General features: G+C 45.5%; 1 protein-coding gene across 3 annotated transcripts in view; it reads right to left on the bottom strand.

The window, feature by feature from the left end:
- The window catches only part of SYT17 (synaptotagmin 17), an 88693-nt gene that overhangs the window by 12561 nt on the left and 49903 nt on the right, over positions 1-26229 (bottom strand). For all 3 annotated transcript variants that reach the window (XM_061401262.1, XM_061401263.1, XM_061401265.1), the window contains exons 6-7: positions 23465-23585; positions 21615-21770 (exon numbers count right to left, since the gene is read on the bottom strand). In XM_061401262.1, coding sequence (XP_061257246.1) covers positions 21615-21770; positions 23465-23585 — 277 coding nt within the window. The remainder of the gene's footprint in view (positions 1-21614; positions 21771-23464; positions 23586-26229) is intronic.

Consider the following 26229-nt stretch of genomic DNA (forward strand, 5'->3'; position numbering starts at 1 on the left):
TATGAATCAGATCGTCCTCCTTTCCCAAGAGAAAGAAGTCAAGGTTGAGATTTGTTTGACAATTCCTTCAGACCACGGCCGGACCACTTCTTCATGCCTATGTGGAAACTGAGCCACGTGGAGCCTGCATTTACAGGGACAACATATGGGTTGGAGAATCACATTCCGATCTGTGTGTGAATCACACCGTCTAGGAGGAAGCATTTAAAAGTGTGACTATAATGTAATGTGCTTGTTTTTAACATGAACAACCAAAACTTACACATCTGAATGAGGATCATCTTTGTACATCTGTCTCAGAGATGCTGGCCCTGCTTTGGGAGAAAATGTTCACAGCAAACTGTCTTCTGAGCTAGTTACGAGACACCTGTTAAAGCTTTAGAAGATGCCCCTTGTCTTCTAAAATAATTGAGGAAATAAAGGAGAAATACCATGAACATGATAATCACTTGGAAGACTTTTAAAGAGACCAGTGCCTGGGCCTCACCCCAAGAAATTTTGTTGACTGGTTCAGGGGTGGGAGACTGGATGCCAGTGTTCTAGAACTGCTCCCCAGAGGATTCTCATGTGTGGTCAGGTTAGACACTCTGCAGTAGAAGCAGATCAAAATATCCATTGGATTGGGAGCTGAACTGGGAAAAAAAAATCCCATGTTTGGTGTCAGGAATGTTGTGAGTAGGGAAAGACAGATTTTTGTTTTCACTGTGTTCCAATAAAACTTTATTAATAAAAACAGAAAGTAGGCCAGATTTGACCCAGGGGCTGTGATTTGCCCATCCCTGATCTATATGAGACAGTGATGCTCAAAGTATGGTCCCCAGACCAGCAGCTTCATCATCACCTGGAGCCTGTTAAAAATGCAAGTTCCCAGGCCCCATCATGGATCTACTGAATCAGTCCCTTGTCCTATATAATTTTTCTTATTTCCCACCAGGCACTCTTCCTTAACCTGCAATGTGGGTCAACGCAGCTTGTGTCTTGAATCCTAGAGCAAGACAAGGTATCAAATCCTAGTGACAGGTAGAGGCCCAGGTTGGATCCAGCCAGCATGACAGTGGTAGAGCTGGGGATGAACTCAGGTCCTGATGACCTCCTGGGTCTCTACTCAACTTCTCTTGGCACTTACAACATCCCAAATTATGCTTTGAAAGCCATGACACTAATTTGAATGGGCACATTCCTTTTTTTTTGCCACACCCTGGCACGTGGGATCTTAAGTTTTCTGACCAGGGATCGAACACACTCCCCCTACATTGGAAGCACAGTCTTAACCACTGAACCACCAGGGAAGTCTTAAGGGCACATTCTAGTACGTTTAAATATCACTCTACTTTTAGAATAGATACATAAATTGTTGTATAGTTATACACAAATTGGAGAAGGCAATGGCACCCTACTCCAGTACTCTTGCCTGGAAAATCCCATGGACGGAGGAGCCTAGTGGGCTGCAGTCCATCGGGTTGCTAAGAGTCAGACACGACTGAGCGACTTCCCTTTCACTTTTCACTTTCATGCATTGGAGAAGGAAATGGCAACCCACTCCAGTGTTCTTGCCTGGAGAATCCCAGGGACGGGGGAGCCTGGTGGGCTTCCGTCTATGGGGTCGCACAGAGTCGGACACGACTGAAGCGACTTAGCAGCAGTAGCAGCAGCATACACAGAAATACTATATTAAAAATGTGATGAAAAACTATAAGTACACATAATTATATGAATAAATTTCATAAGGATAATGTCAAGTGAAAGAAGTGGTGATTCCATTTCCATAAAGGTCAAAAAGCAGCAAAATGAATGTATGATAAGAGAAGTCATCACAGTGGTTCCCCTAGGGGAGAAAGCAGTAACTGAAAGGGGCCCAGGAAAATTTCTGGGAACATTCTCTTTCTTGATCTGAGTGCCAGTCACATGGGGTGTGTTGATTTTATAAAAATTCATGAAATGTATGCTTAAGACTGATGCACTTTTTCTATATGTATATTACACTGCAACAAAAAGTCAATTTTAAAAAACAAGAAATGGGACTAACATCTACAAGTGACCTTGAAACGCATGAAAGAAAATGAATTAAGAGAGAGAGATGGAGATATGTGATGATAAAGCAAACAGAAATCTAGGTGGTGGGAATATGGATGTTGACTGAAACATTCTTTCAAAAATTTTAAAGTTTCTTAATAAAATGTTGAGATTAAAAAAAAAAAAAACCCAGGGACTTTCCTGGTGGTCCAGGGGCTAAGACTCCGTGCTCCCGATGCAGGGACCCTAGGTTTGATCCCTGGTCAGGGAACTAACTAAGACCTGGTACAGCCAAATAAATTCAAAAATTAATGAAAGAATTGAAAAAAAAAAAAAACCCCAAACACGTAAACAGCTCAACTGTCCTACTTTTATATTTCATAGCCTTTACTTGCTTCTTTATAGCACAGAAATATCAACTTCCAGGTCTGTATGACCATGTGGTTAGTGGCTGGTCACAGGGCCTCTGGATCCTGCAGCAGGAAGGCAGTGTGGTAACTCACTAGGGACAGATGGGAGCAGGACAAGACTCCCTGGGGAGGCGGTGACGCGCCCGCAGTGGGTCCTGCCAGCTTGTCCCAAAGACCACAGTAACCAGACCACACTCTGCCAGAAACACTGTCCTGCGCCTGAACTGAGGGGTCGAACCCCCTGGGGATCTGTCCACTCACACCACCAAACAAAATTCAGGTCGACTTTGGACCACTGACCACAGAGCACACCCCTGCCTTCAGTGTCTTCCTCCTTCCACATGAAAAGCTGATCCACACCACGAGTCACTGGGGAACTGCAAATTAAAATCACAGCCACTTGTTTCATTCAAAAAAATTACCTACATAGAATAAAACCCATCCATTTTAAGTATATCAAGTTTTCTCCCTAGCGCTTAACATCATTCCTACTTGGCATAATTCAGCCATTTTGTTTACTGCCTGTTTGGTTTACAACATTGGAGCATTCACCTGGTGAAACTTGGATTTTTGTCCAGTTTGTTCATTGCTGCAAGTACAGCACCTGGCTCACAAGAGCGACTCCATGAATATTTGCTGAATGAATATATACATTAATATGGAAAATGTCCAAGATATATTATGTGCAAAGAGCAAGTTGCAGAAAAATATGTTTATATATTCTGGATGTTAACAACAGAGGATGGAGATGTATACACACATATGTGCACACATATCACACACACACACACACACACACACACACACATAGGTGCACACATTCCTGGAAAGAAGGCTACAGTAAATTGTTAAGAGTTGTGACCTTTAAGTGGGGGGACTGAGAGATTTTTATTCTACTGTCTCCTGTATGTTTGTATTATATACACATATGTATTATACATACATATATGTATATACATTTATACATACATATAATAACAACATAAAAAAACCCTGTATTGGCAAGGGAGAAAGGGAAAGATATACCCAAATGAATTTAGAGTTTCAGAGACAAGAAAGAAGGGATAAGAAGGCCTTCTTAAATGAATGATGCAAAGAAATACAGGAAAACAATAGAATGGGAAAGACTAGAGATCTTTTCAAGAAAATTGGAGCTTTCAAGGGAGTATTTCATGTAAGGATGGGCATGATAAAGGACAGAAATGATAAGGACCTAGCAGAAGCAGAAGAGATTAAGAAGAGGTGGCAGGAATACACAGAAGAACTATGCAATAAAGGTCTTCAGTTCAGTTCAGTTCAGTCGCTCAGTCGTGTCCGACTCTTTGCGACCCCATGAATTGCAGCACGCCAGGCCTCCCTGTCCATCACCAACTCCCGGAGTTCACTCAGACTCATGTCCATCGAGTCAGTGATGCCATCCAGCCATCTCATCCTCTGTGGTCCCCTTCTCCTCCTGCCCCCAGTCTCTCCCAGCATCAGGGTCTTTTCCAATGAGTCAACTCTTTGCATGAGGTGGCCAAAGTACTGGAGTTTCAGCTTTAGCATCATTCCTTCCAAAGAAATCCCAGGGCTGATCTCCTTCAGAATGGACTGGTTGAATCTCCTTACAGTCCAAGGGACTCTCAAGAGTCTTCTCCAACACCACAGTTCAAAAGCATCAATTCTTCGGCACTCAGCCTTCTTCACAGTCCAACTCTCACATCCATACATGACCACTGGAAAAACCATAGCCTTGACTAGATGAACCTTTGTTGGCAAAGTAATGTCTCTGCTTTTGAATATGCTATCTATGTTGGTCATAACTTTCCTTCCAAGGAGTAAGCGTCTTTTAATTTCATGGCTGCAGTCACCATCTGCAGTGATTTTGGAGCCCCCAAAAATAAAGTCTGATACTGTTTCCACTGTTTCCCCATCTATTTCCCATGAAGTGATGGGACCGGATGCCATGATCTTCGTTTTCTGAATGTTGAGCTTTAAGCCAACTTTTTCACTCTCCACTTTCACCTTCATCAAGAGGCTTTTTAGTTCCTCTTCACTTTCTGCCATGAGGGTGATGTCATCTGCATATCTGAGGTTATTGCTATTTCTCCCGGCAATCTTGATTCCAGCTTGTGTTTCTTCCAGTCCCCAGATAATCACAATGGTGTGGTCACTCACCTAGAGCCAGACATCCTGGAGTGTGAAGTCAAGTGGGCCTTAGGAAGCATTATGACGAACAAAGCTATTGGAGGTGACAGAATTCCAGCTGAACTATTTCAAATCCTAAAAGATGATGCTGTTAAAGTGCTCTAGTTAATATGTCAGCAAATTTAGAAAACTCAGCAATGCCAAAGTACTGGAAAAGATCAGTTTTCATTCCAATCCCAAAGAAAGTCCAGACTACCATACAACTGTGCTCATTTCACATGCTAGCAAGGTTTGCTCAAAATCCTTCAAGCTGGGCTAAAACAGTATATGAATAGAGAACTTCCAGATGTACAAGCTGGGTTTAGAAAAGGCAGGGGAACCAGAGATCAAATTGCCAACATTCATTGGATCATGGAGAAAGCAGGGATTTCCAGAAATAGCTACTTCTGCTTCATTGACCATACTAAAGCCTTTGACTGTGTGGATCATAACAAACTGTGGAAAATTCTTAAAGAGATGGGAATACCAGACACCTTACCTGCCTCCTGAGAAACCTGTATGTAGGACAAGAAGCAACAGTTAGAACCAGATACGGAACAAGTGACTGGTTCAGAGTTGGGAAAGGAGTTAAGACACTGTATATTGTTACCCTGCTTATTCAACTTATATGCAGAGTACATCATAAGAAATGCTAGGTTGGATGAATTACAAGCTGGAATCAAGATTTCCTGGAGCTGTATCAACAACCTCAGATATGCAAATAAAAGCACTCTAATGGCAGAAAGTGAAGAGGAACTAAACAGCTTCTTGATGAGGGTGAAAGAAAAGAGTGAAAAAGCTGGTTTGAAACTCAACATCCAAAAAACTAAGATCATGACCTCTGGTCCCATCACTTCATGGCAAATAGAAGGGGGAAAAGCGGAAGCAGTGACAGAGTTTCTTTTCTTGGGCTCCAAAACCCCTGCAGATGGTGGCTGTAGCCATGAAATTAAAAGAGGCTTGGTACTTGGAAGGAAAGCTATGAAAAACCTAGACAGTGTATTAAAAAGCAGAGACATCACCTTACCGACAAAGGTCTGTGTAGTCAAAGCTATGGTTTTTCCAGTAGTCATGTATGGGTGTAAGAGTTGGACCATAAAGAAGGCTGAGTGCTGAAGAATTGATGCTTTTGAATTGTGATGCTGGAGAAGCCTCTGGAGAGTTCCTTGGACTGCACAGAGATCAAATCAGTCAATCCTAAAGGAAATCAACTCTGAATGTTCATTGGAAGGATTAATGCTGAAGCTGAAGCTCTAATACTTTGGCCACCTGATACGAAGAGCTAATTCACTGGAAAAGACCCTGATGTTGGGAAAGACTGAAGACAAAAGGAGAAGCGGGCAGCAGAAGATGAGACAGTTAGATAGCATCACTGACTCAACAGACATGACTTTGAGCAAACTCCAGGATATAAAGGAGCCTGGCATACTGCAGTCCATGGGGTCGCAATGAGTTGTACTTAGTGACTGAACAACAACCAACAACATTCCATATCCTGTGTGACCCTGTCCCATCACCACATGAGGGTGACAGGGACCCATAAACCACAAGGTGGGGTGGAGTAGAGACCAGAGTGAAAAGTACTGCACTCATCGTCCCAGAAGGGCCACCCGGCCCCGCCTCCCACTGAGTCAGGCCACACCACCTGTGACATGGGGCTTGTTGGCAGAGTGAGATATTTCTGTCTGACCCAATGTTGATGGGCAGAAACAGGAAAGCCGTTTGCAATTACACAGATGAGCACAAATTCAGCCAACATGCTCTGCCGAGGAACTCTTCACACTCAGATGGCTAAAGCAAAACCTCGAAGAATGATGAGAGGCCACAATGCCATAAGGAGAAGAAACACCCCAAATAGGTGCATTACAGGAGCGGACCAGCTCCGAGTCCATGCCAACCTGCCCTTCACAGTTCCTGGAGGCCACAGCCCCACCCACAAACCCCAAGGAGACCAGCAGAGTCACTGACCTCTGCTCAGCGTGTCCCAACCTCAGCACCCCTGATCTCCTCCTCTGTTCTGTGCACTGTAGGATGTTGAGCAGAATCCATGGCCTCTGCCTCCTAGATGCCAATAGCTTCCCCCAAGTTGTGACCACCAAAACTGCCTCTGGACAGCGCCAGATGTCCCCTCAGTGACAAAAATTAGCTCAGCTGAGAACCAGCAGTCTAACTGCTTTTCTAAGTCAGTAGGTGCCCAGGGCTAGCCAGACAAAATGTATTTGGTGAATTCAGTGCAAGAACTGCTCTTGTTAGGCTGAATTCCCCAAACCTGGAACTTGGTGGTATGGGATCTCCTGCTGACACTGACCATGAACCCAGAAGTAACACGTGGCTTAGGGAGGCAGAGGAGCAAGCTGGTTCAGGGTCTGGCTTGCTCTGTTGTTTGCCTCTTGGTTGCCTGTGGCAGAGATAGCCGTGTGGTCTCCAAAGCCTTTTCTTCCTGGACACGCAACTGGACTACATTTTCCAGCCTCCTCTGCAGGGAGCTGTAGCCAAAAGAGTCTGGGTGGAAGCAGAAGTGATAGTCGTAACTTCAAGGTCCGCCTCATAAAAACTTCCCACACAAAGCTCAATCCTCAACTCTCTCTCTCCCAATCACCAGCTGGAGATGAAACTCTCTAAGGCCTGAGAAGATGGCAGAGCCACAAGATGGAAGGAGTCTGGGTTGCTGAATCATTGCATGGAAGGCCACAGGGGAAAAGACCCACAAAGGACTTGCAAGCAAGAAATAAGGACCACAAAATCTTGGCGGCTGATCTACTGCAGTTGTTACCCTTAAGTAATAACGGCGCCTTTTGAGCGGGTTACTTGAGCTCTCCAAGCTTCAGTTTCCTCCTCTGTAAAATGTGGATAATACCAGTACCTTCCTCATTTGGTTGTTGTGAAGACCAACTGAGAGAGCACTTGGGACAGTGCCTGGAGCACAGTAAGCCTTGATGTGTGCATGCTCAGTCACGTCCGATTCTTTGCAATCCCATGGCCTGTAGCCCGCCAGGCTCCTCTGTTCATGGGGATTTCCCAGGCAAGAATACCACAGTGGGTTGCCATGCCCTGCTCCAGGGGATATTCCCAATCCAGGGATCAAACCCATGTCTCCTGTGGCTCCTGCATTGGCAGGTGAATTCTTCACCACTGAGCCACCTGGGAAGCCCAAGCCTAATGATTAGTGCGGAGAAGAGCCACAACTGAACTCTGGCCCCTTGCATTATCCCTTCCATGAATTCTTTTCCAAGTCACACTCAGTCACACTCCAGATCACTGGAGAATGACCTGCCCCATCTTCAAACGCCTTAGGGACACTTTGGCCTTTTAGGGACAATTCTTGGGCTTCCCTTGTGGCTCAGCTGATAAAGAATCCGCCTGTAATGCAGGAGACCTGGGTTCAATCCCTGGGTTGGGAAGATCCCTGGGAGAAGGGAAAGGCTACCCACTCCTGTATCCTGGCCTGGAGAATTCCATGGACTCTATAGTCCATGGGGTCACAAAGAGTTGGACATGACTGAGTGACTTTCAGTTTCACTTTTCTTGTAATGAGGCTAGGGACCCTCATTTTATCACGTGGTTGTCCACGCATTTCTTAAGCATCTTGGCCCCTCTGTACCAAAGGGGCCACTGAGAAGTCAACGTGACCCTGAACAAGGATGGAAGAGAACCCCACCCATGAATCATCCACAGGATGTCTCTCCTCTGCTTCTCCAGCCCCAACAAAATGAGGCAGAATAAAATCTGAAAGCAGACACATAATGGGATCTTTGGCACCAAGCCAATGGACACCCTTCCTGGATCTCTGTAACTTGGGATCCTAAAGGGAGTGGCTGAGAGTTAAGCCCCAAAGACACCCCTCCGCACCCTGCTCCTCCCCTTCTCCAGCCAGTGTAGACACCAGCTACTGGAGACAGAGGGAAGGCTGAGCCTTTCCACCCACTCTGCCTATTCTTCACCAACTTGTGTGCTTTTTTTCCCCTGGTAAATGATGTCCTTGCCTAAGGCCATCTCTAGACATAATTGCCATTATAAGTCAACTACATTCTGTCCTGATTTAATGCAGGGGGTGGGGGTCAGGCAGACACCCAGGGAGGCAGTTTTCATGTCAACTTACAAGCAGGGAAAGAAAATTACACCCACTGTGCATCTGCTGTGTGCTAAGTGTCCTCCACTCACGTCAGCTCACCCATCCTTCGTGAAGGCAGGAGCCGTATCTGCCTTGCTCACCTCTGTGTCTCCAGTGCTACACCATCTTGGGCATGCGGGAGCTGGTCAGTAAGTACTTATCCCCTAAGCCCCCTCCCACGGCCCCTACTTATCACTGACCTCACTGCATGAGTTACTCCCCTCATTAATGTGCTCTGGTCACTTTACCTTCCTTCTTTTCTTTGAATAAGGTCATTGTTACCTCAGGGCCTTTGCATATGCCATTTCTTCTGCCTAGCATGTCCCTCTCTCCCATCTCTGCAGGGCTGGTCCTCTCTCAGCTTCCCTGGTGGTCTGGTGGCTAAGACTCTGTAGCTCCCAAAACAGGGGGTCTGGGTTCAATTCCTGGTCACGGAACTAGATCCCACATGTCACAACTAAAGATCCTGTGCGCTGCAACTAAGATCCAGCTCAGCTAACTAAATAAATATTAAAAAAATAATAATAAAGTAACGCTCCAGGTCCCCTCTGTTGCCTTCCTTTACTCTTCTTTAGGTGTGTGTTTGTTTTTTGTTTATCTCACCCCAACTAGAATGCCAGCCATGAAAGGATGGATTATTTCTATCTTTCTGTTATTTCTCTAGCAACTAAGCACAGCATTGCAGCACAGTAGGGGCTTGATAAATATTTGAGGCTATCCCAAATCACTGCAGATGGTGATTGTACCCATGAAATTAAAAGACGCTTACTCCTTGGAAGGAAAGTTATGACCAACATAGATAGCATATTCAAAAGCATAGACATTACTTTGCCAACAAAGGTCCGTCTAGTCAAAGCTATGGTTGTTCCAGTGGTCATGTATGGATGTGAGAATTGGACTGTGAAGAAAGCTGAGTGCCAAAGAATTGATGCTTTTGAACTGTGGTGTTGGAGAAGACTCTTGAGAGTCCCTTGGACTGCAAGGAGATCCAACCAGTCCATCCTAAAGGAAATCAGTCCTGGGTGTTCTTTGGAAGGACTGATGCTAAAGCTGAAACTCCAGTACTTTGGCCACATCATGCAAAGAGTTGACTCATTGGAAAAGACCCTGATGCTGGGAGGGATTGGGGACAGGAGGAGAAGGGGACAACAGAGGATGAGATGGCTGGATGGCATCACCAACTCGATGGACATGAGTTTGAGTGAACTCCGGGAGTTGGTGATGGACAGGGAGGCCTGGCATGCTGCAATTCATGGGGTCGCAAAGAGTCGGACACAACTGAGCGACTGAACTGAACTGAACTGGGCAGTGGCGAGCCCAGACTCTGGATCGAGACAACCCGAGTCTGAATGCTGGCTCCAGGGTCTTGAACCTGGTGCTCATCTATCACTCAGTCTCCTCACTAACCTGATGACGACACCCACATCATAGTGTTTGCTTGAGGATTAAATAAGTTAATTCAAGTGAAAACAGTTGGAGTAGCTCCTGGCATATAGGAGATGCGATATGTGTCATTATCCTTGTTAAAAACTGAATGAACTGGGTGGGGAGGAGAGGGGTGAGGAAGAAGGCAGTCAAAAGGTACAAACTTCCAGTTGTAAGATAAATAAGTACTGGGCATGTAACGTACAACATGATGACTATAGTTAACACAGTATGATACACAGGAAAGTTAAGAGTTCTCATCACAGGGGGAAATTTTTTTCTTTTATAAAATTGTATCTGTAGGAGATGATAGATGTTAGAAGCCTATTGTGGTGATCGTTTCACAATTTATATGTAAATCAAACCATCCTGCTGTACGTCTTAAACATGCGCACTGATGGACGTCAATTACTTCCCAATAAAACTGGGGAAAAAATAAATTTAAAATAAGAAACCGGGGGGGAAATGAACACCTCAAAGATAGTTTCTATATGCATCTGGAAAATGAAGAATGGCAGCTCAAAATCACTTAAAAGTGATACAGCAACCAAACTCTGGAATCTGGTTTTCTGATTTTGAAGACACAGCAAATAGCTCTGGAAATACCACTACAGCAAAGGCTATCCTTGAAATATAGAGAGACAGGTAACACTACAGCTTGTGCCCTGCAGGCCCTGACATTTTAAAGGTTAAGCCTTCTCCAGCTGACTGGCAGCTCTGGGTTGGCAGGGCCAGGATGAGGCAACGGACAGAAGGGATGTCTGAAAGGATACTCTCGATTTCTGCCTTTATTCCACACACAAGCCAGCCCCCTCTCCCATTTGCTGGCCTCAGCTGCCGAGCCTGACTGCTTGCAGCTAGCACTGAGGTACAGGCAAGGCCGAACCTGGCCTCCACTGGCTCCCCTTTCTCAGGCCCTGAGGGACACGGACGACTGGATAAATCCCCAGCCCCCTGATGGTGGCCCTCATGGGGACTTGTCTGGAATGAGGCTTCATCCAAAGGCACCAAAATCATTAAACAGCCACGCAAGTGGAATAAAGGTCCCCAGGAACTCGGGCAGCTGGCCTGGTCTTCAAAGGCTGCCACTGCAACCCAAAATGAATGTTTAAGATCCAGCCAAGTTTTACCCCCTGAGTGGACTCTGGTAGCCTCAAGGAGCTCTCTGGAGGAGAGGTGAGGTGGGGGTGCTGCTGGGGGCCCCATGTTCTGCCAGGGGAGCCCCACTACGGCAGGTCTCCGCCTCCACCTCCTGATGACTTGGCCTCTACCCACGTGCAAGGTCAAAGCCACAATCCACAGAACCCCCACCAAGCACTGTGCCAAGCCTGCGGCAAACACAATTTCCTTTTGTCCCTGCATCACCCTGTGAGGTGGCAGCTGAGATCTACAAACAAGGAAATCCTAGTTCAGAGTCAAGTACCTTGCCAAGATAGGGAACTGTCCTTTACATCTAATCCACTGGTATGTTTTGTTGTCTCTGCCAACGTAATTACATCCTATCATGTCATTTCTCTGAATTCCCTCTGCCACCTCCCTGGCCCAAGCCACCTTTACCTCTCCCCTGGATCATCAGCATACAGCCTCACACATGGACTTCTCACTCCCCTACCAGCTCCCTGACAGCCCATTCTCGACTCAATAGCTGGAATGAAACTTTAGAACATTATCCAAATCCTATCACTTCCCAGTCAAAACCCCCCCAAAGTATCGCAAAGCACCTGGAAAAAGCTGCAAGCTTCTGGCCCTACAGGTTCTATTTGATCTGCCCCCTCCTGCTTCTCCATATATTGGAGTAACGTGGGAGAACAGAGGAGGGTCTTCTTGCTATTCAAACTGTGGTCCTCATAACAGCACTGGTGCCATGCAACGTATTAGAAATATAGATGCTCAAGTCCTATCTCAGACTGGTTGGGAATCTGCATTTTAACAAGATTCCCCCAGGTGACTCATACACACATAAGTGTATGCTGAAGAGTCAGTTGGAACCAAACAGACTGAGTGGGAAGCTTGGCTCAGCCACTCACCAGCTGGGTGACTTGGCACAAGTGACTAGTGACTTGCTGTGCAATGAAGAATTCACTTACCCAAAGCGAGGTCTGGTCTATGCCCTTGGCTCCCGGGAGGTGATCTCCAAGACCCTGGGGTGTCTGGCAGGCATGCCTTTGTGTGCCTGGGGGCTCTGGCCGTGGGACTAACAATGTGATTTATGATGGGAGCTTTCAGTCACTCAGTTCAGTTCAGACCCGTCATGACTGAGGCACAAGTTGGACCTCCAGGTGGTGCTGGAGATGGAAGGTCGGCCACTGGACAGAGTGTGATCAAGCCCCAGTTAAAACTCTAATCAAAGGCTCCTTCGTTGGCAATACTGTATGCACACTGTCACCCCCTTGTGTCCAGGAGGAGGTACTGCCACCCATGACTCCACAGGAAGAGGATGACAGGACCCTCTGGACTCTGCCCTGAGCGTCTCTTTCCTCGGTTCAGTTCAGTTGCTCAGTCGCGTCTGACTCTTTGCGACCCCACGAACCGCAGCACACCAGGCCTCCCTGTCCATCACCAACTCCCGGAGTCTACCCAAATCCATGTCCACCGAGTTGGTGGACGGATTCTAATTTGCATCCTTTCACTATCATAAAACTGTGGTCATAAATAGTGCTTTCCTGAGTCCTGTGTGTCATTCTGGTAAATTATTAAACCTGAGTGTGGTCACAGGGCTTGTGAATTTGTAGCCGACCGGCCTGAAGTGAAGGTGTTTCTGGGGATCCCTGAGCTGGGTGTCTGAATTGAAGACAGAACTTGTGGGGATGCTCTCTCAGTCTTTGCAGTTGATTAAACTCATCGCATTTCCCTTCTCTGAGCTTCAGTTTCCCCAACTGAAAAATAGCCATCAAAGAGATCAGACCTTATACGGTGCTGAAAGATAAGTGAGATAACGAGTACATAGGAGGCTCACGATAACCTCAAATATTACTGTTCCCATTGTTCAGACAAGAAAACTGAGGCTCGAAGAGGTAAAGCAACTTCCCTGCAGTCACACAGAGTGTGAAGCTGGATCGAGCTGACCTTGTCCACATGTAATACTGTCTACTCATGACATGTTGATGCTTTCTGGGAAGGGAAGGACAGTACTGGTTCTGTTGAGCTGGAGTCACTCACCCCCATCCCAATGCTCCCCACTGTTTCTCTTCTCTCCTGAGATCCATGTGACATGAACATTAGACTTTTTAATATTTCTCCATAGGTCTTTTTTCTATTCTTTCCCTCTCCCCTGCCACCACTCAGAGAATTTTTTATTCTCTGTTGTTCAGATTGCCTAATTTCTCCTGATCTCGCTTCAAGTTCACAAACTCTTCCCTCTGTTATTTCCATTCTGCTATTGAGTCCATCCAATGAATATTTTATTTCAGTTATTGTACTTTTCAGCTCTAAATTTTCCATTTGGTTCTTTTTTATACCTTCTATTCCTGTATCTGCGGGTCTGTTGATCTTCTCTATCTTATCGTTCTTTTCAAGATGGTTCACCCTTACTTTCTGAAGCATGGTTATAATAGCTGTTTTAATGTCTTTGATAATTTCAATATCTGGGTCATCTTGTGGTTAATGTTTGTTGATTATATTAACTCTAGGAATGTGTCAAATTTTGCTCAGTCTTCATACATCAGGTAATTTGGGATTGCAACCTGGGTATTTCAAATCTTATGACAGTATAGGTGTTGTCCCAATTCTACTGAATATGTTGATCTTTTTTACTTGTAGCAGGCAGCTGATCACAGGTTAGGCTCAGAGCACAAGTTCTAACCTGCCTTCATGTGCCGTTACTCCAGTGACTGGTCAGTTTTCAAAGCCTCTGCAGTGTTATTACTCTCTGCCCATCACGTGCGTCCCCCAGGGGCCAGCTCAGGGCCTGGTGGTCTACCCTGCAGTTCTGGTCTCAGTCTCTGATACACTGTGTGGGGTCATTTCCACTCCTGCACAGCCTGAGGATGAGTTTAGCAGTTCACACACAAGCTCACTGGATCCCTTTTGGTGCTGCGTCCTCTCTGCATCTTTCCCACTCTGGCCCTCAGGGATCCACTTTCAAGGCCCTCTGGCTAGAAAGCCGAGGCTCTAGTTTCCCCACTCTGCTGCTCACTGCCCATGACCGGGTCTGGATGGAGCCAAGTGCCCACTGCCAGCTCCTCACATGCTTCCACCCCCAGGGCACTGCAGGCAGCACAAGCTGGCCTGGTTCTGGCACTGAGTCCACACAGCTTTAGTGTCCAGCCCTGGTTCCCGGACACTGTAGCTTCTGGCAGATGTGGGATGCTGGTGTGTAGGTGAGGAGTCAGGTGCTGGGCTGAGCGGCTAACCTCAAAAGTGTCAGCGTTTTGATTCTCATGCACTTTGCAATGATTAGAACAGCAGGTATGAATTTCCAAGTGGTCATTTCTGGATGGACAGGTCCACAAGCTGACCTGTGTTTAATTCCCATAATAGGAATGACATGCTGGATTTTACACAAGAGAAAGCTGGGATTCAAAGAGGTGGGGTAATTTTCTTGAAGTCACACAGCTGGTTCACAGTGGGGCCAAGGTTCAAACCCAAGTCTGGGTCATTCCAGGGTCCCCTCCTCTATGGCAGATCCATCCATCTCACCATCATCATCATAATCAATCCGGTATTTATTGAGCAACACCCAAGTACAAGGCACTGCCCAAAGCTTTTTACCTGAACTGTTGAGACTGGAAGAAACAGAGGAGGAACCTGAGGCTCAGAAGAGAGATCTCAATTGCCCAAGGTCACACGCACTTGCCGAGTGGTAAAGGTGATATCTGAACCAAATTGCACACTTTAATCCATACTCTGAGCAACCATCTCTCTAGGAGGCAGAGATGGGCCTGCTGCCCAGTGAGTAGGTCCAGGAGGGGAGAAGTCAGAGCATGCAGGAGGCTGCAGAGAGGAGGCAGAGCATACGTGGGCCAAGGCCAGATGTTGGGGAACATCTGTACCCTGGAACAAATCCATGGCATCTCGATCTCAAGGGAGTTTCTGGCTCTCACAGAATGGCTATGCCCCTCTCAGGCTGGCTTGCCCTCCTCTCCTCCACTGGAAAACCACTGCCCCACGTCCCAAACCCTGACACTTTTCCAGCATGTCCTCTGGTGCCCATTCAACTCTGAGGTCTTTCCAGGCAAGAGGGTGGCACACTGTGCCCCAGACCTCCCTTCTCACTCTCCTCCACGCCTCTCTACCCGTCTCATCTCACCAGCAGATTCAATTAACCAATTTGATGCTACAGCTGCAGAAAGCCAAGCAATTATGGAAAACAGACCAGGTGCCTTGGAACTCACTCTCAGAGAGGGGTCTGGGAGGCCTCCAAGCAGACAGCGAGATGGGGAGGGAGGCAGAACAGGAAGGCAAATGCTTGCCAGTCCAGACTGCACAAGAGATCCACGTGGGGAGCTTTGAAAGATACACCCACCCCATCCAAGATACAGGTGCTCCAGCTGATATAGTTGTTCCGGGCCTGGGCATCAGGATATTTTTAAGACCCCATGTAATACTAACGTACAGATGGGGTTAGAAAATCTAATGATGTGCAGAGGTTAGGATCACTGCTGGAGAGTTTGATTCTTTCTAACACAGACAGAAAGATGGTCACTCACCCTACTCCTGCTGCCCCCAGGTGCTGGGAACCTTTTCTAAGCTAACTGTCTCTTGACTACAGTCACCAGATGAGGTCGAGCTTTGAATGCTTTTCAGAAGGCCAGGCCAGAGGATCAGGACATGAACTTCAGCTACTTTTAATCTAGCAAGCACCCCAAAACTTCACCTCCAAGCAGACAGACGGCCTTCTTCTGACACCAGGAAGGAGAGTGATTGGAAGAGAAAATACCCAACCCAGGTAAGTCTACAAAATAAGTGCTTCCTTCCCTTTTTGAGCTTTGCACAGAATCTCAGAGTCCAAACTGATAAAGTGGCTAGAACAAAGTATTTATTTATATATAATAACCCATCTTCTTTCAGAAGCTTTAAGATGGCATCTAGCTGCATAAATTTGGTGTCTGTCTAGTAGTAATAATAGTAGCCAGTACTTAAGGAGCACTTTCTCTGAGCCAAGCACCATTCTAAGCCTTCATATGTATTAATTCATTTTGGGCTTGACCACAATCTACTGAAGTCAGGACCACTGTCCCCATTTTACAGATGAGGAAGCTGAGGCAAAGAGAAGCTGAGAAAAGTGCCAAGATCACAGAGTGAACCCTGGGAATCTTGCTCAAGGATCTGGCCCCTAACCACTGTTCTAAACCCCTTAGAGAGGACAGTCTGCGAAGCTCCGGCCTCAGCCTCCAGGAACTACCAGGAAACCCTGGGGTTCTATGGAGCTTAAGCTGCATTTCTTATCTTCTTGCTTTTTAAAATCGTGGTAAAATGCATGTAACATAAAATTTACCATTGTAACCATTTTAAGGTATTCGTGCACGCACAGTTGTTTCAGTCAAGTCTGACTCTTTGCAACCCTATGGATTGCAGCCCAGCAGCCTCCTCCGTCCATGGGATTCTGCAGGCAAGAATACTGGAGTGGGTTGCCATTCCCTCCTCCAGGGGCTCTTCCTGACCCAGGGACTGAACTCGCGTCTCCTACATCTTCTGCACTGCTGGTGGACTTTTCACTGCTGAGCCATCCAGGAAGCCCCAAGGTATACAGTGGCATTAAGACAATCCACATGGTGCAGCCATCACCACCATCCATCTCCAGAATCTTTACATGCTCCCAAACTAAAATTCTCTACCCATTAAACACTAACTTTCCATTCTCCCCTCCCCTCCACCCCTAATAACCTATGCTGCTTTCTGTCTCTTATCAGTTTGATTACTCTAAGTACCTCATATAAGGAGAATGATACAGTATTTGTCCTTTTGTATCTGGCTTATTACTTAGCAATGGCACCCACTCCAGTACTCTTGCCTGGAAAATCCCATGGACGGAGGAGCCTGGTAGGCTGCAGTCCATGGGGTCTCTAAGAGTCGGACACGACTGAGCGACTTCACTTTCACTTTCATTATTACTTAGCATAATGACCTCTAGGCTCACTCATGTTGGATCATGTATCAGTTTCCCTTGTTTTAAGGCTGAGCAACATGCCACTGTATGTATACACCACATTCTGTTTATCCATTTATGCACCCATGAGTGGACACTTAGGTTGGCCATTCCTCAACCCCCACCCCTCCTCCTCTGCTCTTTTTAGCTGTTGTGAATAAGGCTGCTATGAACACGAGTGTGCAAATGTCTTGAATTCTGCTTTCAATTCTTTTGGGCATATACCCAGAAGCAGAAATGCTGGATCATATGGCAATTCTATTTTTAATTTTTCAAAGAGCTGTTATCAAGCTACATTTCTGTTTTTCTTTCCTTTCTTTTTAGCTCCTACTTCCAATAACAGCCCAATAACCTCAGTGGCCAACTCCACTTTACTTTCTAGAAGGTCTCTGGACCACACGCTGCTGTCTCAGGAATCAAAAAGCCATTTCCCCTCTCTTTTCTTTTAAACTTCAGCTGCAAAAATTACCTGATTGAAAACTGCTGAAGAACCTCATCCCACACAGGAACGAACTGCTCAGAAAGCCCAGCCCACCGGCTAATTACAGGCTTTTACCAGGATTCTCGGCAAACGCTTAAATTGCAGATCAAGCTTCCCTTTGTTAGGAAGTGTTTGGAAACATGCTAATGGGCTGGGTTTCAGATCCTTAGCCTGGAGGTGACAGCTCTTTCCCCAGCTGATAAATAAAGCAAGTTAGAACCTCATGGATTCGAATTCCAGAGAGTCACAGTTTTCCTGAGATAGCTCCCAGCTCAATCCACATTTCTCTATTATTCCAGCCAGTGGTCTTTCTGCAAATGCCACCCCAGCGGGGATTTTCACTCAAAGCTGTGGTTCGGAACCCTGACTGAGCATTAGAAATGTCTGGGGTGCCTTAAAATACACATATTTCTAAAGAGCCCAGGACCCCAGCTAACCTAGCTGAACCAGAGTCTCTGTGGTGGGATCTGGCCACTGGCAGCAGGTGAAAACTCCCAGCTGATTCCAAAGCGCAGCCAGGCTTGACTCCCTCGATTACTGCTGCTAAGTCACTTCAGTCGTGTCCGACTCTGTGCGACCCCATAGACGGCAGCCCACCAGGCTTCCCCGTCCCTGGGATTCTCCAGGCAAGAACACTGGAGTGGGTTGCCATTTCCTTCTCCAGTGCAAGAAAGTGAAAAGTGAAAGTGAAGTCGCTCAGTCGAGTCGGACTCTAGCGACCCCATGGACTGCAACCTACCAGGCTCCTCCGTCCATGGGATTTTCTAGGCAAAAGTACTGGCTCCCTCGCTTAGGGGGACACAGAAGTCTGCAATCCTTCCTACTCTACAAAGAAAATTTTCAATGGGCTTTTAACCTGAAAAACCTGAGCTAAGGCCTTTAAAGGAGAGATGCAGGTCTTCCACGAATGGAGAGTACAGGCCTTGTCTGATGGCCACAGACGACAACAGCCCCCCGGAGCTGGGGGTGGGGGGTGTCAAAACAGGGATGCAGGGTGTGAGCTGGGGTGGGGGATGGGAGTGCCGCTACAGTTTGAGACTTCAGCCGTATGGGCTTCACATATGGGATCTAAAGTAGCTCAAAAAACAAATAAACTCAAGTCAATGTATGGCAAAACCAATACAATATTGTAAAGTAAAATAAACAAATAAACAGAAGAAAAAATAAATAAATAAACTCAGAACTGTATGCAATTATTTTCTGTCCTCTGGGGAGGGTCCTGCAGAGTTCCTATCACGAGCTCTGATGCTCTGTCACACACTTCCATCCCTGCTCCTTGGCTTTTTATCATAGTCTGCCACATGATGGTATACGATGTAGTTATTAAAAATAAGGACTTAGATCCATCCATATCTGCATTGACCTGGAGGGACTGAACACATTCACTGTTCCTGAAACAGGAGCAAGTTTCAGAATGATGTCCACAGAATGGTCCAGAAACTTTCACAAGAGAGCAGGGATTGCTAAATACACAGTTTTGGAATTAATGAATAACTGTTTAAAAGAACTGACTCTTCCGTATGTGGATGACATTTGTGTGAACAAGGAGAAAAGTGTGGAGTGGGATACACCAGGGCGTTAAAGGTGGTGACTTCAGGGAGAAGGGCCTGGAAGGAAGTGAGGATGAGAGTATGATTTCCTGAGGGCTGAGGGCTTGCTCTGCGCTTGACACAGTGCTTAGCAGTGATTATGAATGGATCTCTTTTAATCTAGGTAATAGTCCTTTGAGGTCTCCTTGTATGGTTTCCCTGTTTTACAGATTAGAGAACTGAACCACACAGATCTTGCCCAAGGCCACAAAGGACCCAAGCTATGCAGTGCACCCCTCTGTTCTTCTGATTCTCCATTCATACACTTCCTTCAGTTGTATCACTCACAAGCATGTGATACTTTGGTCATAAAATTTTAAGTAAAATATAAAAGTGTCAGGACTTTCCACATGGGCTCTCAATGCCCCACTCCCCCAATCCCTTCCTGATCTAAACATGCAATAGGTCCTTTATTCTCAGGAGGGAGGGAGGAATCGTATTCCATGCTTGGATCCAGTCTTGGTTCAATATGGCTCCCACTGCCTGCTCGCCACCTTTAAGGAGTCGATGGAATCCCTGTCTTCTGTCTTGACCTGCAACACTGTGGAAAGTGGGGTCCCTGTCTGTTGGTAACTCAATCTGGACAGAAGCCATCACAGGTTCTATCAGAAATCATGACCTCTGCTAGGGCAGGCGGCCCTGATTGGATGCAGACTCTCGGGGTGACAGGTCTTGACAAACCCCAGACCAGCCTGCCTGGAGGGGTCTTGGAGCATGGAATATCTGCAGTCTTGTGGATGAGAGGCAATAAGGTTGTTCAGTGGAAGGACTGCATGCAAGGATTTTTCAGTTACAGCCTGCTTTCTCAGGAGACCTGTAAGCCAAGGATTCTAGACTGGATCTAAACAGATGATGGTTTCCAATTACTCTGGATCAAGACTTCTCAAAATATGAGGTCAGATCCCTAATGCCATCATGACCTTGCTGCTTGAAGAAATGCAGATCCCTTGATCTTAGGAGCCAGCAAGACCAGAGCTTGAATCCTGTCTACCAGCTGGAGCCCCTGGGTTGATTGCTCGTGTTTTAAGCCTCAGCTGCTTGCCCTGTAAATTGATGAGGATGATGTTGACTTGACAGGGTGGACTATGATGAATATTAGCAATAATACAGGTGAAGTCTATGAAAAGGACACAGGATTAGTGACCATTACTCTATTAAATCTATGTTGTGGTGGTGGATGAGGGCAGCTTCTAAATGGCTTCAGTGATCCTTACCTCCCAGTATCCACACCCTTGTACAATCCCTGCCTCTTGAATGTGAGCTGGACCTAGTGAGTTGCTTCTAATGAGTGGAATACGGCAAAAGTGATAGGTTGTCACTTCCAAGACTAGGTTACAAAAGGACTATAGCTTCCCTCTTGCTCATCCTCTCTCACCCCCTCATTTGCCCACTTTAAGCCAGTTGCCACATTGTAAGTTGTGCTATGAAGCAGACCATGTGGTAAGTAACTGGGCAAAGTCACTGGCCAAAATCCAGGAAGGACCTGAGGCCCCAAGCCAACATCCTGCAAGGAACTGAATCCTGCCAACAACTATGTGAAGAAGATTGAAAACAGATCCCCACCCGATCTTCAGGTGAGCCTTCAGATGAGACTGAAGCCCAAGCCAATACATTAACTGCAGCCCTGTCAGAGAACCTCAGCCAGAAGCACCAAGCAAAGCTATGCCTGGATTCTTGACCCACAGCAAATATGAGATAATAAATATTGATTGTTTTGAACCACTAAAGTTTGGGGTGATTTTGCAGCAATAGATAACCAATACATCCTGGAAACAGTAGATTAAATTATACTTTGGAAACAATAGATTCAGCCAGAGTGTGGCACCTGAAGTCTTTACTTAAATGCCATGTCCTCTGGGAAGCCTTTCAAAATCCTCCTCTCTGAGTTAGGTGATCATATTTTCTTATGTTTCCCTATTAGACCATAAGCTACTTGAATCATCATATCATCAAAGCTCTCCTAGTACTTAGGATTATCTCAAAGTCATAAGTCACTTCATCTTCAAACAAACCTATGAAACAAGTACTATTATTGCCCACATTTTGTAGATGACAGAAACTGAAGCTCAGAGAGGCTAAGTAACTTGCCTAAGACTTTAGTAATTATGTGGAAGTGCCAGGAAATCTGGCTTCAAAATTCGCATTTGCAATGATTATACTTTGTGGTTCTATAAATCTTTTCCAAATTCACAAATGGTGAGTTCAAACCCAGGCAGCTAAATACCAGACATGAAGTTCTTAAATATCACCCTCTCGAGATCACCTTCTATCCCTAGGACAATACGTTGAATATGTCTCACCTGTAGTTCTCAATGTCTGGAACACCACCTACCTGTAAACACTAGGCTGGCATTTTCCAGTTCTTCTTGGGGAACTTTGAAGCTGAAGGATTCATTGTAAAAGGGATCGATTGTGCCTCTTAAGAAGGATGTCTTCTTTGTTTTCACAAGCTTGAGTCCATGTACCAGCTGAATTTTCACAAATGGGTCTGAGAATAGAGTGTTGGAGATCATGAAACCCAATCCATCCATTCACCTAACTTTCCAACCATTCGACCCAGTGACCTACCCATTCTTTCATCTTCCATCAGTCCATCCATTCCAGGTTTCCACTCCTTCTTTCATTCATCCATTTCCCCATCTATCCACATATTTTTTTCTTTTTCCCATCCAGCTTCTTCTCTGCTCACGCTTTTCTCTCTTTCTCTAGACATGCAAGATTTACTGAGCTCCCCGCATGTGTCAGGCATTGTGTTCATTTTACAGATGAAGAAACTGAGAACTCAAATAGGAAATGATTTGCATTAAGATAAGGCTAGTGAAAGAATAGCTAGACCCAGAGCCTGTCCTAGTTTTTCTGGCCTTAGAAACCCATCATCATGTCAGTGAGCCCAAAGCCCATACAGGGGAAAATGGAGATGGCAGAATTATAACTATTATTCTTAGATCACTTTACAGCTTACAAAGAAATTCATGTACATTATCTAATTTTATGTTTGTATAAACAACCCAATGAGATAAATGCTGTTATCTCAATTTTTCAGATGGAGAATTGAGGTTTATAGAGGTTAAGTAACTTCCCCAAGGCCACATCATTTATAAGAAGTAGAACTAGGATTTGGTTCCAGGCAGTTTTACTCAGGAGCTCTTAATCATCCTACCATACTGACTCTCCCACTGTGGTGAATCTGAAACTCTCCAGCTTTAATACCATTCCCTCCACTGGCCCCTTCAAAATCTGTTTTTAATATGTGGTTTTTGAGAATACAAGTTGTCTTCTAAATTCAGCTGTCACTTTATAGCAAAAGTAATTTATTTTAGCTATTGCACTTAGAAAAGACTATATTTCCACCACTGAGCTGAAGAGATCCCAGCAACCATGACTGCTTTCAAGATAATATCCTTTGCTGTCATGGGAAAGCTACATAAGGAGGGAATGTAATCTGTTCTATTTCATTAAAAGACACGTTCAAATTGGTGTGTTATAGACATTTGAAATACAGCAGTGTTTTCGGAGCTGGCATTTATAAAGATGTATGCTACATTTGAAATGAGCTAGAAAAAGAACCTCAGAGGGTGTCCACTGGTCTCACGGACTAGAAAGCATCGTCAGTGCTCACTACCGCCACCTGGAACATGGTGTCTCCACTGCAGGCATAGCATCCAGAAAGTGAACGTGGCTCACTCATGAACCACTCTTTGCAACCCCGTGGACTATGCAGTCCATGGAATGAATTCTCCAGGCCAGAATCCTGGAGTGGGTAGCCATTCCCTTCTCCAGGGAATCTTCCTGACCCAGGAATCGAACCAGGGTCTGCTGCATTGCAGGCAGATTCTTTATCAGCTGAGCTACCAGGGAAGCATAGCATCTGGACAGGCAAGTAACTTCCTCCAGGCTGCATGTGTACAAGGAGGATTTAGAGTTCAACAGTTATCACACCTGGTCTCGATCAAACCCCCACTTCAAATGGAATGGTATCATTTACCTGTCTCATCCCAAGAGACATCTGATCATTTATTTTATCTCTTGAACTAACAGACTAGATCTGGATACTATTTTATCCTCAGAAAGTCCTATTAATTAACAGCATCCAGGATGCAGAAAAAGGAAATCAAGTCCCTCGTGTCAAACAAACATAGACGCCTTGTTAAAGCAATGGCAGAAGGAGGGGCCACACTGTACCTGAACCTTGGCTCACATCTGTCTGAAGAAGTTGCTTGGCTCGAATGACGTCAACATTCAGCCTCCCAGCACTCGGGAGATAATTCAGTGACAGAAGCAGCTCCCCGAGTTCTACCTCATTCTGTGGAGAAAGGATATAATCAGGAAGTTGCATTTTTCTTGTATTTCTTTTGCACCTCTCATGCAGGAAATTGATTCCAGCAGCTCACAAATGGACTTCTATGGGTGGATCAGCTGACAGAAGGTACCTCTTTTTCTGAGTTATTTTAGCCTCTTTCCCCAATTATTTTCTTCCATCCATCTCAGAAAGTTTGTTCTGCTTTTAGAATATTTAAGAGCAGCAACAACATAGTAAGAACAAAAGCATCAATAATGATAATAAATAAATGCCACATGCCAAGTATTGTGCTGAGTACTTTACATGAAATTATTAGTTTAATCTTCATATTTAACAGAAGAGGGAACTGAGGCTTGGAGGAGACAGAGGCTCAGAAACATGTCCCAGGCCACAGAGCTAGAAAGTGGTAGTGCTAACACTTGGACCTAGGGAGGTGGATTCCAGACTCTCTGAGCATTGTGCTATTCTGCCTCCCAGCAGGATACCAGGGAGGCAGACCACCCTGCAGGGAAACCATCCTGCAGGTTCTCATACTGTTTTGAAGTAATTCCCAGACATTATATTATTTATCTGTAATATTTTAGCAGGTTGAGAAATCTGTTCTCAACCTGCAGGCTGAGCCCACAAAAAGCCTGTGCTTCCAACCTCACCACAGCAAGCTCAGACTGTGACGTCACTTGCTGAAGATTATCTGTTCCTTTGCTGTTAATACAACCAAATTGTGGGAAGCTGTGGGAAGTTCACATACGCACCCACTGTGTGACTCCATCCTTCCAACAGTACCAAGAAACAAGAGGCCCCCACTTCTTTATCCCTGTAAACATTTTTTTAATTGTAGAAAATTTCAAATACAAGTTAAATAGTCCAGTTTAATTAATCTCCATATACCCATCACCCAATTATACCAATTATCTACACGCTGCAACATGTTTCATCTTGTCTTAGTCCGTACAGGCTGCTATAATAACAAAATACCACAGACTGGGGAGCTTATAAACAACAGCAATTTCTCTCTCACAGTTCTGGACACTGGTAGATCAGGGTGCCTGCATGGTTGGCTGAGGGCCCTCTTCAGGCAGACTCCTTAGCAGAGGGCTGGGAAGCTCTCTGGAGTTTTAATAAGGGCACTAATCCTATTCATGGGGGGCTCCACCTTCATGACCTAATCACTTCCCAAAGGCTAAGCATTCTAACACCGTTACATTTCATGTTAGGATTCCAACATGTGAACTTCCCAGGGGGTGGGGGGAGTGGACCACAGACATTCAGACCATAGCATATCTATACCCTGACTTGTAAAAAACTTTAGCTGCATATTTTAAACCAAGTCCCAGACATGATGCTATTTTACCTGTGTATCTTTTAGAGTGCTTTTCTGATAAGTACATTAAAACAAATATTTTGGACTTCCATCGTGGTTCAGTGGTTGAGAATCTGCCTGCTCATGCGGAGGACACGGGTTTGATCCCTAGTCCAGGAGTCCACATGCCGCAGAGCAACTAAGCCCGAGCACCACAACTACTGCAGCCTGCACCCTAGAGCCTGGGCTCTGCAACAAAAGATATCACAATGAAAAGCCCGTGCACCGCAATGAAGAGTAGCCCCCGTTTGTCTAAACTAGGGAAAGCCCACGAGCAGCAACGGGGACCCAGCACAGCCAGAAATAAATAAATAAAAACCCAAGTATTTTTAGTATGGGAAATCTCCAATCACATTTAAAAGAAAACAGAAGCGTATAAGGGGCTTCCGGATAGCACCATCACTCAACGTCAACAATTCCATCACATGGCCAATCTTGATTCACCTAAACCCTCATCCAACTCCTCATCTTATTCTGAAGTAATTCCCAAACATCATATTATTTTATCTGTAATATTCTAGCATGTATCTCTCAATGATGAGATTGATCTATCTGTCTATCCATCCATCCATCCTTTGTCCACCCACACACTCGCCCACCCCTAATCTCTATCTCTTTTGGTGTCGGTCATTTGAACAAGTCAATACCAAGTGGCAGCTCTAGAACAATGCTTGGTACATGCAGATACTCAATAAACATTTGTTGACTGGATGAAGAGTCAAACCAAAATATTTCTGAACCCACTGAGTTAGTCACCAAACATGAAACAACCTTGGAAATCAACTCAGAGCATGCTGACTGGCAGCCTGTAGATACGTTTTGTTTGGTTCACATCACGTTTAAACAGATAATTTGGAGAAGGCAATGGCAACCCACTCCAGTACTCTTGCCTGGAAAATCCCATGGACAGAGGAGCCTGGTAGGCTGTGGTCCTTGGGGTCGCGAAGAGTCGGACACGACTGAGCAACTTCACTTTCACTTTTTGCTTTCATGCATTGGAGAAGGAAATGGCAACCCACTCCAGTGTTCTTGCCTGGAGAATCCCAGGGACAGGGGAGCCTGGTGGGCTGATGTCTATGGGGTCGCACAGAGTCAGACACGACTGAGGCGACTTAGCAGCAGCAGCAAACAAATAATTACTTGCTAACATTTATAAAATTCAAGAAACATTTATAAAATTTTTGTGTGATGCCTTTCACACACAAAAAAGCCTAGATTTCTTGCCTTTCTTGAAAAACAGGAAGGTCTGCCAAGGCTGAGCCCACATCCCCACCTGGTAACATCTGG

The sequence above is a fragment of the Bos javanicus genome, chromosome 25 (genome assembly GCF_032452875.1).
Source record: "Bos javanicus breed banteng chromosome 25, ARS-OSU_banteng_1.0, whole genome shotgun sequence".
NCBI lineage: Eukaryota > Metazoa > Chordata > Mammalia > Artiodactyla > Bovidae > Bos > Bos javanicus.